This window comes from Tachysurus vachellii, chromosome 9, assembly GCF_030014155.1.
Source record: "Tachysurus vachellii isolate PV-2020 chromosome 9, HZAU_Pvac_v1, whole genome shotgun sequence".
Classification (NCBI taxonomy): domain Eukaryota; kingdom Metazoa; phylum Chordata; class Actinopteri; order Siluriformes; family Bagridae; genus Tachysurus; species Tachysurus vachellii.
In genome coordinates, this window is record NC_083468.1 from 28,255,192 (window position 1) to 28,268,595 (window position 13,404).

The 13,404-nt window shown below is 40.1% G+C and overlaps 1 protein-coding gene across 1 annotated transcript in view; it reads left to right on the plus strand.

Moving 5' to 3' along the window:
• Window positions 1-11,776: 11,776 nt before the first annotated feature.
• Window positions 11,777-13,404, plus strand: part of fgf7 (fibroblast growth factor 7) — a 10,626-nt gene continuing 8,998 nt past the window's right edge. The window contains exons 1-2 of the mRNA XM_060878483.1: window positions 11,777-11,979; window positions 12,254-13,404. The exon at window positions 12,254-13,404 is cut by the window's right edge and continues 33 nt beyond it. Of these exons, the coding sequence (XP_060734466.1) occupies window positions 13,146-13,404 (259 nt within the window). The 5' untranslated portion in view covers window positions 11,777-11,979; window positions 12,254-13,145. The remainder of the gene's footprint in view (window positions 11,980-12,253) is intronic.

Consider the following 13,404-nt stretch of genomic DNA (forward strand, 5'->3'; position numbering starts at 1 on the left):
TTTGTGTATGTCTGTGTTTGTGTGTATGTGTGTCTCTGTTTTACCCACAATTCCCTACTGGTCTGAGATTAACTTTAATTCACAACATGCACAAAATTCCTCATGCACTTCCTGTTCAGAGTAAAAGTTACAAATCCTCCTGCTGGACAAAATGTTATATTTCGTTTATATTTTATACTTTAATACAATATAGTGATATCAAATCTGACATATTTTCAGGATCATGTGAAGAACATTGTTATATATTATATTTGGTCTCAGATTGTTTTGTTATGGTGATTTACAGCTCTTTTGTTCTTAGTATTATAACTGAGGTGCAAAATGACATTATTTATTTTTATTTTTTATAATCTGGAATGTTATAAAATCATATTTTTAATAATAATAAAACTAATAATAATAATAATAATAACAACAACAACAACAATAATAATAATAATAACTACAACAACAATAATAATAACAATAATAATAACAATAATAATAATAATAATAATAATAATAATAATAATAATAATAATAACTTTCTAACTGTAGACCGGAAGTTAACAAGTGTCTCAGTGCTTCAGTGTAAATATGTCTGGATCACCCAACATGAACCGGGTCTGGCAGGTCAGAGTGCAGACTCTGGAGCCGGATGGAGTTTCACCGGATCCGATTGGGAAAACCACACGACTTCACAACGTTTATGACTTCATGATGTTATGAAAGCATGTCGTGATTCCCAGAGAGAGAGAAAGCGAGAGAGAGACTAACATCAGGCCTTGATTTGTGGGGTTCTGATGACACGCAGATAATAGCCATGCACAGAGAGGCCTCTCAGTGCGACACACACACACACACACACACACACACACACACACACAGAGCTCCCTCTCCTCAGAGCTCAAACATATGCCAGACCAAGCAAATTGCCGCTTAGCATGCGAGCTGTGAGCAGATGTGGAGAGTAATTAGAGTTGTGTACAGTATAAAAAGGCAGGCCCTGCCCACACACACACACACACACACATACACACACACACTCCTGGCCCTATGTAGCTCTAATCAAAGCTCACAGGCAGGTGGCCACACACCATTAACACTCGCATCACCTTTTCTTTTTAACTATAGAACGTTTTTTTTAAGATTTGATCAAACTGTAAATCACAGCGCAGACCTGTAGCATTAATTCAAAAATATGTTGGTCTTCCTCACAAGATACAGCAGTGAGCAGGGTGCCAATACTTTTAATCTGATTTAAAACTGAGGAAATATCGAGAGTAAACATTTTCTTACCTTATATGAACTAACCAATATGTTAAAAAAAAATGATCAAAGAAATGAAATAAAAATGTAATAAATGATATAAAGAGCATTATAAATCTGTCATCATTATATGTAATCAAAGCTATAAACAAGCTATAAGAATCATTTAATATCAGTTACATAACAATAAAGAAAAGTCAGAGGAATAATTTCATCAAACTTGATAAATAATTTTAATATGTTGTAGTTAAATACAATAAGCAGGAACATCACAGAGGAACCTGAAGGGAATATATTAACATCTGGAACAAACAACATGAACAAGAGAAAACAGCAGCCTTCTTAGGAGTCGACAGATAATAAATAAATAAACCATTAACATGAAAATAAAGATTTTTTGAAAATACATTGAATTTTAAATGATATATGTATTATTTTCATTTTAATATTTTCTATTTCAGTTATATTCTACTTTACATTTGTATTTAAAAATGTATAAAAATACCGTTTAAAAATCAGAAAATAATAATAACTAGTTTTGTAAAGTTCGTCACGACAAACTTTGATGTTGGCTTGACGATGCAAGTGTTTGCAACAGATGGCGAGTGGACATAAGGGTTAGTGTTGCTTTTGGAGGCAAGTGGACAGAAAGCTAGGTTGCCAAAGCATTTGGAGGTAAGTGGAGACAAGCATGTGACATCATCCAAATACTCCTGAGGAAGTTCCCCACATTGGGCTGATTGTTTTGATATGTCACTTATCCATGTTGTGCTAATTTTTGATTTTCATGTGACATCACGTGACGTCACGTGACGTCACCAGAATACCCGCGACGCAGTTTCCTTCATTGTGCTGAGTGTTTTGATATGTCACATGCCCATGTTGTGCAAAATTTTTTATTTTCACGTGACGTCACGTGCCTTCACATGACGTAATCAGAATACATGCGAGGAAGTTCCCCTCATTGTTGTGAGTGTTTTGATATGTCACATGTCCATGTTGTAAAAAGTTTTTTGATTTTTTGCATATATTGGGGGCGGGGCTGCGGCACAACTGGAAGGCCAGTCGGTACACCAATATAAACCTTTGTTCAGAGTCTCACTCTGGTCGAGTTTGGTGTAGATAGTTCAAAAACTTGCCGAGTTATAAACCTCCAAAGTTTATAATGGGAGTCTGTGGGAAAAAAGGCCAATTTGAGACCCGGTACCAGAAGTACCGGTACTCGGATCGCTTAGAAAAGTAATAGCAACAAACTTCAGACCAGGTTCTACAACATATCCGAATTTGGTGCATGTGGCTCGAAAGCCTTAGGAGGAGTTACTCTTGATTAATTTTTGTCTAAGCTTAAATAATAAAACAGAATGTTGGCTTCTACAAAGCGACAGAATTATTGACCAGAAATAAAAGTAATCTGTGTCACAGTTGTCTTTTATTATTCATGTACTTTAATTTAAAACATATATCAAAATGCAATGAGCTGAATTCAGGTCTAAAAAGAAGACAATATAAAGTATTTAAAAAGAACCTTTTAGCTAACAGTATTGTCTTGAGTTTAATGTGTGTAATGAGTTGATCGCTGATGGGATCGTTACTGTCAGCTCACCTCACAGACATAATGAATAAAACTCAGTGACTGAACAGCGAGACAGATGTAGTTTGTAAGAAATCCTCGTATTCCTGGCGCTCCCAGACTTCTGGAGCCGAGTGCATTACGATTAGTTACCACATAATCAGATGCCTCATTACTAAACTGGAGTGTGCTTAGTTTGCTTGCTGCGTTTGGAAGGATTTGTAAACACACTCTGGTTTTGAACGAGTAGGCTGTAAAAAGTGGGTTTAGTGCCAGATTATTAACCAGAAGAGAGTCTGCGCCGGACGAGAGCCAGGCCTCCAGATGCAGAGCCCAAGAGAGTCCGCCTTCTGAGTTAATATTTAAAAAATGTGTCGGCAGTCATTAGTTTATCGCAGCATGGACACAAATGATACAGATTGACTGACCGACAAAAGTACAAATGTACTTTGTGAAAAAGGTAAAAAAATGACTTTGAATTGCTGGAATAGGAGCATCAGGACTTGCCCCTGGTGCCACGCCTGTGTGTAATGTTTACAAGTGAGCGTCTGCCTCGGTCTGAACATCCAACATAACTCAACTACTCGCAATGACCATAACAGGACTTTGGTGTAGGGTGTTAAGAGTCTGTCCGTGTCTGTATAGGGGACAGTGACCTCAGGCAAAGGAGAAAGAGCTGTGACATGGAGATGTCATGCTCACATTGTACTCACTGCACTGTTAATTCTTGGAACCAAACCTCCTTGAAAATGGTCCATCGCTTTCTCAAGATTTACCGTAAATGGGAGGTGGTGACTAAATGAGGACTTTTAGGCGCGTGGCTAAGGGCCAGTGTTTGTCCATTTAGATGAGAAGCAGTTGGAACTTATTGCTGGTCCAACAGCAGTTCAGAATATTCTGTCTTCTTGAAGAAAGTGTGTGAGGTCCCGAAGATGGGCCAGCAGTCATGTCTAGGAAACCTGAAGTGAAGTGACAAAGAGGAAGAAGGTGCCTGATCTGAAAACTAGTGGTGAGAATATTTGGGATTTCCATTAGGGTTACAGTTTGGTCAAAACTGTAGGGAACATCATTAGGAGGCATGAGATTAGTTTCCACTGTTATACTGACGATACACAGTTATATATCTCATCAAAACCAGATGAAATAGCTAAAGTGTCCAAGTTAACTGAGTGCGTTAGAGAGATAAAAGATTGGATGAGCTGTAACTTTCTGATGTTAAACTCTGATAAGACAGAAACATTACTTATAGGTCCATAACCCAGTACACAGAAACTCTCACACTTTAACATCCATTTAGAGGGATGTTCTGTTACTAGTAGCTCGACAGTGAAAGACCTGGTGTTTATTAGACAGTAACTTGTCTTTAAAATCATATCACCATATTACAAACACAGCCTTCTTCACCTTAGAAATATTGCCAAGCTGAGAAACATCCTGTCTGTATCTGATGCTGAGAAGCTAGTTCACGCTTTCATGACCTCTAGACTGGACTATTGTAATGCATTACTAGGTGGTTGTCCTGCATCTTTAATAAATAGGCTACAGTTAGTCCAAAATGCAGCTGCCAGAGTTCTCACTAGGACAAGAAAGTATGACCATATAACCCCAATTTTATCATCTCTACACTGGCTACCTGTTAAGTTTAGAATTGATTACAAACTGCTGCTACTTACGTACAAGGCTCTTAATGGTTTAGCTCCCATGTATCTAACTAGTCTTCTAACACGTTACAATCCTTCACGCTCTCTGAGATCACAAAACTCAGGACTCCTGGTAGTTCCCAGAATATCTAAGTCTACTAAAGGTGGTAGAGCGTTTTCTTATTTAGCTCCCAAACTCTGGAACAGTCTTCCTGATAGTGTTCGGGGCTCAGACACACTTTCACAGTTTAAATGTAGATTAAAAACTCATCTCTTTAGTCAGACGTACACATAATACATCCCATAATATTGTGCTCTATTACATCAGACCAAATGCACATTATCATCTAGTGTTTGTTAATATTATGAACAGCAGATATGTTAATTCCTCTCCACTGCTTCTCTCTTTCTACCCATCACAAGGCATCCATGAAGATTTTGGACCTCCACTGAGATGAAGGCGACTCTGTGAGGATCCTGAGACATCTACAGATCTACCAGCTCCAGTTAGACTCTGTGATACTAAAGAGGAGATGTAACTCCATGTGATCTTTGAGGACAACAATCTCCTCATCAACACAACATTTATCAGACTGTATATTTATAATCACACCCCCAGTGTCACCCAGATGAGGATGAGGTTCCCCTTTGAGTCTGGTTCCTCTCAAGGTTTCTTCCTTTACCATCTAAGGGAGTTTTTCCTCCCCACAGTCACCTGAGTCACCTCAGACTTGTTCATTGGGGATAAATACATACACATTTAAATATATCTAATATTAATCTGGGACTTTTATATTATATTAATCTTTATATTATTCTTTATATTAACCTTTTGTTCTATGCTGTAAAGCTGCTCTGAGACGACGTCAGCTGTAAAAAGTCTTATACAAATAAACTAGAATTGAATTGAATTGAAAAACAACTTCTCTGTTACATTAGAGCATCATGGGCCAAAGGTGAATTAAAGTTCATCAAATCTGAGGCCCTAAAGTTTTGACAGAAGGGTGAAGATAGGTGCTGATCACCATCTGGATGTAGGTCAGAGTAGATAGCTGCTTCAACTTATGATGTCCATGGAATTCAATCTCCAAGCGAGTTTCAATTACAAGAGAGATTCACTTAACCTGGCATTGAATGAGGCTGTTAAGTTAATGGGACATGTTTGAGCTGTTTGGGTAGCTGTTGGCACCTAGTTGCATGTTGCAGGACTGTCTTTCATGAAAAACGGAGGAACTTCAAAGAGGAAGTGAAGACTGGATATGATTCAATGTGGGTGCAACAAAGGCAGTCAAACTCTTGCCTGTGGATATAAATTAAACTTTGACGGACTTGTAGATCCTCAAACACTTTTGTAGAACACATTTCTTTGGCTTATAGTTTCTCCTGGAACAAAGGTGCAAGATGTCATTTGACAGATGTTCTTATCCAGAGTGAAATAAATATATCTCAGATATACAGCCGAGCAATTGATGGTTAAGGGCCTTGCTCTGGGGCCCTGGGATTCAAACTCACATCCTTCCAAGCAGTGATCCAACACCTTAACCACTGAGCTACCACTTCCCTAATACCTATACTTACTACTGTATGGAAGGTTTTGCCATGGCAAAGCACCAAGGCATTCCAACTACGTGTCCATTGTGGTTTCTAATTACTTAATTGACCACCTGGGGTCAGGAGGTGGAACAGATTGCTTGTGAGGGGTCAGTTTCCAAAGTGGTCAACGAGGCAGTTGGAAGATTTTGGCATGGCAAGGCACTAGGATGAGCAAATGATGGCAGTAATGCCCATTTTATATAAAGGAGTTTTTTATTTTACTGAGATATAACACTCAGCCTTTCCAGCAAGGTCAAGTGAGGATACGAGGAAGGAAGGTCTAACGTTTTGTTCTTGATATTTATAGATAAGATATCAAGGAAGAGCTGAGGTCAGAATGCTGTCCATCAACAGGACTGTCTCTGCTGTTTTCAGAAGATTGTTAGGGGAAGAGAGTGAGAATGACCACAGATTATAGTACATAGAACAGCAGCAGTAACATCACGTCTGTGCTAAATTATAGTAGTGTAGAAACAGTTGCACTATTGCACTATGACACTATAACTCTGGACTTGGACAGCACAGCACTTTATACACACCATACTGCACATGGACACTTTAAAACCAAACACATTTATGTTTATTTATGTATATACATATATTTTTATATAGTTTTTATATAGTTTATACATTTTATTTATCTGCCTCCTTTTGGTTTTATTTTTATCCTCAATTCCATTCCTTTTATGCTTGAATACAGAACAGATGTAAAAAGCATTTCACTGCATGTCGTTACTCTGTATGTGTGTATGTGTGTGTATGTGTGTGTATGTGTGTGTGTGTGTGTATGTGACAAATAAAATTTGATTTGATTTAAAATTGTTTTAGACTTCTCAGCTCTCCTGAAGCCAACAGAATACAGAAAGCTAAATAAATATACGGATGCATTAATACCATTTATTCAAAACATCCTATAACATTTTATTTAGCACAGTTTTTATTCTCCTGCTAAATAATAGTAATAAACAGTCAGCAAATGTGTGTTGATGCATTGATGTGTGATTTCTGTAGCCTGTAGCAGCACTGCAGAAGTGTGTCTTGTTTTGCTTCAGAAAGGAGATTCTGTACAGCTGTGACTAAAATCTTTTTTGTTTTCATTACATCAGAATCCCTCGTCGTCACTGACCGATTCCCAAGAACAACAATGTTGTCCAGAGATTTTTTTTCCTCATTAGAGTGATTTCCCATGCTGGAGTTTTATGGCCAGATCATTTAGATCTATGTCAAATATTTAATATTGTCTGTTCAATTGCACGAAATGTTAGACTTCATGTAGCATCACCTCACATCAGACTCATCAGAAAGCTTGGTGTAGGATCCAATACCAGGGTCAGAACTAAACTAATAGATATGTAAATAAATAGATCGAGTACAGTTAAGCCTGTACAGGTGCATGAGGTAACGTGAGTCTGACCAGTGGCTGGATGTTTAATTCAAATATTTGTGACTTATATGTGTCGTTGTGCCAAATTTGTGTATGATAATGGATGAAGGCCTAGAGTGTGTGTGTGTGTGTGTGTGTGTGTGTGTGTGTGTGTGGCGTTTGAGGTATTTGTGATTATCTGAACCCTGACAGATTGCTGAGATCGAGGTCTCAGATGCAGTTTTTTTCTCTTTCTCTGTCTCAGTGCGTGAGTGACACGCCGTCTGCTAGTAATTCCCCACTTCAGTCTAAACCAACTCCCATCTGTTCTCACGAAATACCCCACCCATTCACCCCTCCCCTTCTGCCCCAACCTGACCATGTGCCCCTCGCTTCATCTCCTGCCCCATCCCTGACTCTGCTACTGCCATTCTCCTCTCTCTCTCTCTCAATGGTTTGTTTATTGCAGGTGGTTTTGATTGAGGTTGTGGGTGTATTTTATTTTGTGGGCGTGGTTTAACAGAAGGGGTGTGGTTAAACATGTTAGCTGAAATCAGTGTTAGCTGTGTTCATAGAGCTGAATTATTTATGTTAATTAGCTTTACTGAGAGTGTTAGCTGGGATCGCAGTTAGCAAGATGAAATAACTAAATAAGTTTAAGAACACATAGTTCAACAGCAAACACACACACACACACACACACACACACACACACACAAATGCACAAATGATTTCTGGATGTATTCTCCAACCAGAAAGGTTGAAGTATTGTGTCAAATTGTGAAAAAGAAGCATTCAGCTCTGCACAATGACAGTTACAAGTTCACTCTGGTCAGATCAGTTTGTGTGTGTGTGTGTGTGTGTGATTAGAGGTGACTGAGCGTTGACTGTGCAGTGTGTAGAGGGGGTGGTCTGTGATTTGGCAGAGCCGTGAGACTGAAATTGAAACCAGCCATGTTTTGAGTTGGGGTTCGGAGTTACTACTGTTCAGCTGTGCTTTACAGGAGTGTGTGATTTACAGGAGTGTGTGAGAAATGGAAACGTCTCACGCAACCGCTGATACACACCCCGGGGACGCACAATGAGAATGCGTGAGAGCACATATGTGTGTGTGTTTTCCAGCTGTGATGCTGATGTTTTCTACCTGGTGTTTGTGCTTGAGGTGAAATATGGCACTAACATCAGAACTTCCTGAACCACACCATCGTTTTTCCCGCCAATGTTAAAGTCACAGTCGCTGTGTGTTCTCTGTCAGTTTGTTTAGTCTTGCTTTGTGTTGAGAAATTGTCTCTGGGTGTGTGTGTGTGTGTGTGTGTGTGTGTTTTATATGGAATTATTTTCCTGACAAAAGTAATTGTACGTAAACAGGGGCGTTTCTAGGATTTAAAAACATCTGGGACCTAGGCCAAAACATCTGGAGTCTGCATGGAGGTCTGGTGGCATCCCTGAATATTTTTACCTTTCAGTAAACATTTAGAGATCGCGAGATTGAGTCTTTTATTTACACCACAGTAAGTTCTGGACTGGTTGGTGATTGGTGGTCAGGTGGTCAGGTGGTCAGGTGGTCAGGTGGTCAGTTGGTCAGGTCTGACTGTAGTACAGGTTCATATTAATGTATAGTAACAACTCATTTACAGAGACATGTACAGAAAGCACCACACAGAAATAACAAAGGTTTGTTAAAAAATGTGTCTGTGTATATGTATGCGTGTGTGTGTATGTATGTGAGTGCATCAATGTGTGTGTATATATGTGTGAGAGTATGTATGTGTGTGTTGTATGTATGTGTGTATATGTGTGTGTATGTGTGTGTCTATTTGTGTGTATAATGTGGTGAAGGAGTCTTCAGTGTGAGGAGGTGCGTGTGTATGTGTGTGTGTGTGTGTGTGTGTGTGTGTGTGTGTGAGAAAGCGTGTGTGTATGATCTGGTGAAGAAGTCTCCAGTGTAAAAAGATGTGTGTGTATGATGTAGTGAAGGAGTCTCCAGTGTGAGAAGATTGAGAGACTGCTGAGGGGACGAGTGTTTAGAGCTGAGAGAATAAAGAGAGACTGCTGAGGGGACGAGTGTTTAGAGCTGAGAGAATAAAGAGAGACCGCTGAGGGGACGAGTGTTTAGAGCTGAGAGAATAAAGAGAGACCGCTGAGGGGACGAGTGTTTAGAGCTGAGACAATAAAGAGAGACCGCTGAGGGGACGAGTGTTTAGAGCTGAGAGAATAAAGAGAGACAATAAAGAGAGACCGCTGAGGGGACGAGTGTTTAGAGCTGAGAGAATAAAGAGAGACTGCTGAGGGGACGAGTGTTTAGCCGCTTTGTGACAATGTCCACTGTTAAAAGCATTATATAAATAAAATTGAACTGAATTGAGACTAAATGATTATTTATAATTTAGGTTTATAGTCTATTTTAAACAGATAAATGCATGACATGATGCTCTTTAAAAAAACTCGATTATTTGTTGATAATACATGTATATGTAAAAGCATGAGCCAAATGAACACTTTTTTTTAATTTGTGCATACTGTAGGTGACATTTTGTACAGAAGTTGTTTGGCCCTCAGCACAAGTGTGTCAGCACTTAACTAGTGTCCAGACTTGTAAAGAAACAGATTTGGTTTGATGTTGTGTTGAACTTCTGATTTTATTTGAGTCCCTTTTGTATGTGAATTACTCAGAAGTCATTAAATTTGCACAGAACTGAAATCAGAACTCTCTCTCTGTCAGTCTGCACAATGTGTAGTTATACTCTCACGGTTGAGTGTGTGTGTGTGTGTTTGTGTGTGTGTGTTGGGGAGTGGGGGGTGTTGTGGTTATTTATAAAGCAGACCTGTGTTTACCCACCGCATCCCTGGAGATCACCAATTATCATGGAATTTAGAAACAGCCAAACACACACACACACACACACACACACACACACACACACATACATACACACAATATCTCCTGCAGAAATGGTAAGGCTGAATAGAAAGCTGAGCGTGATAAAATAACACTCACACACTGAATGTTAAATGAATTTTACTACATTGTACATCCATGTATTTACAGCTGTGTGTGTGTGTGTGTGTGTGTGTGTGTGTGTGCCTGAGAAAAATAACAAAAACTAGCATAAAAAAATAACTAGTCCAAGTTTATTTAGTTGATCATTAAACATAGCAGACTGATAAAGTACTTCACTGTCACTAAGAACAGTTGGTTAGCATTAGCATGCTCACACACATTCAGGTTCAGGAGCTAAAGTTCCTCAACAGTTCCTTGTATTCAGAGCCAAATTATGCAGCTGATAACATTGAGTTTCTGAGCTTCACAATCAGATTATTAAAGTCACCTGTATGGAGTTCAACAGGTTGCGAGATATTTCCAGAGAGAGAGAGAGAGAGAGTGAGAGAGAGAGAGAGAGAGAGAGAGAGAGAGAGACTCTTTTCATCCCAATGGCTTTGTAAAGTCTTTGATTTATTAGTGTTTTGGTCCAGTTTTGCTTTTAAACTCTCCTGAGAGCGTCTCTGTGTCCGAGTATGGCTTCTACATCAATCTGAGGATTAGACGCTATTTAAAGTCTGACTGTAAATATTTACTGTATTAAAGCTGAGTGCTATCTGTGAGAGCTGTAGCTCATCTGTGTGTGTGTGTGTGTGTGTGTGTAAGTGTGTGTATGTGCGTGTGAGTGTGTGTGTGTGGGATTTCAGTGTTCACAGTGTCTTCGTCTCAGTGGTGAATGTTATAAATGATATTAAACCCTGATGTAAGTTAATTTTTGTATTTATTGTATTTTAGCTGCACATAAACATGAACATTAACACACACATGTGTAAGAGACGAGGTCGAGGTCTCCGGGAGATATTTGATTTCTCTTTTCTGTAATAAATATAATAACTGACTCTAATGTTAGAATCAATAAATGAATTAACTTTATGAATGAATTAATCAATTGTAAAATGTTCATACCTGTGTTTTAGAGACACAGAGTTTGCCATTAAAACTGTCATGTTTAGTTTCATAAAACAGCAGGTTTTGTGTGTGTGTGTGTGTGTGTGTGTGTGTGTGTGTGTGTGTGTGTGTGTGTGGCTTAAAATATTCCATACTATTACTATTAAATGAAGTGTACAGACAATTAGCTCTGTAAATATTTGAGTACACTCAATAATGAATATGCAAATTTACAAATAAATATGCAAATAAACGATCTGTCTTTCACCTTTTTGGCTTCCTTTTTTTTCAAATCACATGTTTGCAAGCACACAAAAGTTTAGGTAAAAGAGAGTCTTATCTCAAACACACACACACACACACACACACACACACACACACACACACACACACACCCCAACTCTGTGAATGGCTGAAGCATAATTGCAGCAGCGTGAGGTCAGCAGGCATTTATCAGAGTTCACTCTGTGCTCGCTAAACAGGGGAAGATGCCGACCGCTCACACTCACACACTCCGAAACTTACACACTCAGAGGACTCAGAACAGATGACACACACACACACACACACATGCACATACTCACCACAGTTTACTCTCTGTCCTGGAACAACAGCATGCAGAGCCAAGGAGTGCAACGTAAGTTCAATTTTACAGAATGTTCTTCTGAGATCATTTTAAATGGTTATGACTTTCTTTACAGAGGAGAGAATGATAGAAAAAGACAGAGAGAGAGAGAGAGAGAGAGAGAGAGAGAGAGAGAGAGAGAGAGAGAGAGAGAGAGAGAGAGAGATGAGAGAGAGATGAGAGAGAGAGAGAGAGAGAGAGAGAGAGAGAGAGCAAGCCAGACATGTCCTTAGTTGACACCGATGCTGAATGGCTGAACAGTTTCTCCTCATCTCTCATGCTGCAGATTCACCTTCCAGAATATCTGAGATAACAGCTCTCTGAGAGAGAGAGAGGGAGAGGTGGAGGAACAAACGGAGGGACAGACAGAGGGACAGACTGAGCGGCTCCTGTCCAATGGGAGTGTTTTTTCGAAGAGTAGGACACGTCCTAAATGGATCTGAAGTGAGCAAAGTGTTCACAGGGAGTGATGTTTTCAGTGTGTACAGTGTTACAGAGTGACGTGGAGTGACGGTCTGTCAGAGTGACCTTCAGTTATACATCATCAGCCGTGTGATCAGTGAGACAGTGTGGAGATTATGTGGAGACGAATCCAGCTGATGTGTTATTAAGGATCATCTGAGAGTAACTCAGAGAAAACTGAAGTGATTCAGAGTGACAGCTGAGTGACGTTCAGGTGCCCAGCATTACGTTCAGAGCCACTGAGGGATCACGGCCGTGAGATGTGAAGTTCCACCGGAGAGACATGTATGTGGAGAAGGTTCTAGCTGTGTTGTGATTGAAATTCATCTCAGAGTGATTCAGAGTGACTAAAGTGATGGAGTGACTTTTGGAGTTTGTGGAGTGACTACCAGATCAGAGACACGAGGAGAGACGTGAGGAGAGCTGTGAGGAGAGACCTGAGAAGAGACGTGAGAAGAGACGTGGGGAGAGACCTCAGGAAAGGCGTGAGGAGAGACCTGAGGAGAGACCTGAGGAGAGACCTGAGGAGACACCTGAGGAGAGACCTGAGGAGAGACTTGAGAAGAGACGTGAGAAGAGACCTGAGGAGACACCTGAGGAGACACCTGAGGAGACACCTGAGGAAAGACCTGAGGAAAGACCTGAGGAAAGACGGACATCTCCAGGACATTAAGTCTCATCACTATGCAGCTCATGCTCTCCTTCTGCAGTGCCTTATGATGCACAGATGGATAGTGGTGTGGAAACGGCCAGACCTGCTGTGTGGACTTTACCTGCGAGTACTGCTGTGGCTAGGTGGAGTAGGAGTGGCCTGTGGAGGGGGTGTGGCCTCGACTGAACCCTCGACCATGTGTGACTGCATCAAACAAGAACGCTATGCTCGAAACTATGACTACATGGAGGGAGGAGACGTGCGGAATCGCCGGCTGTACAGCCGCACGCAGTGGTTCCTCACCGTCGACGAGAATGGCAATG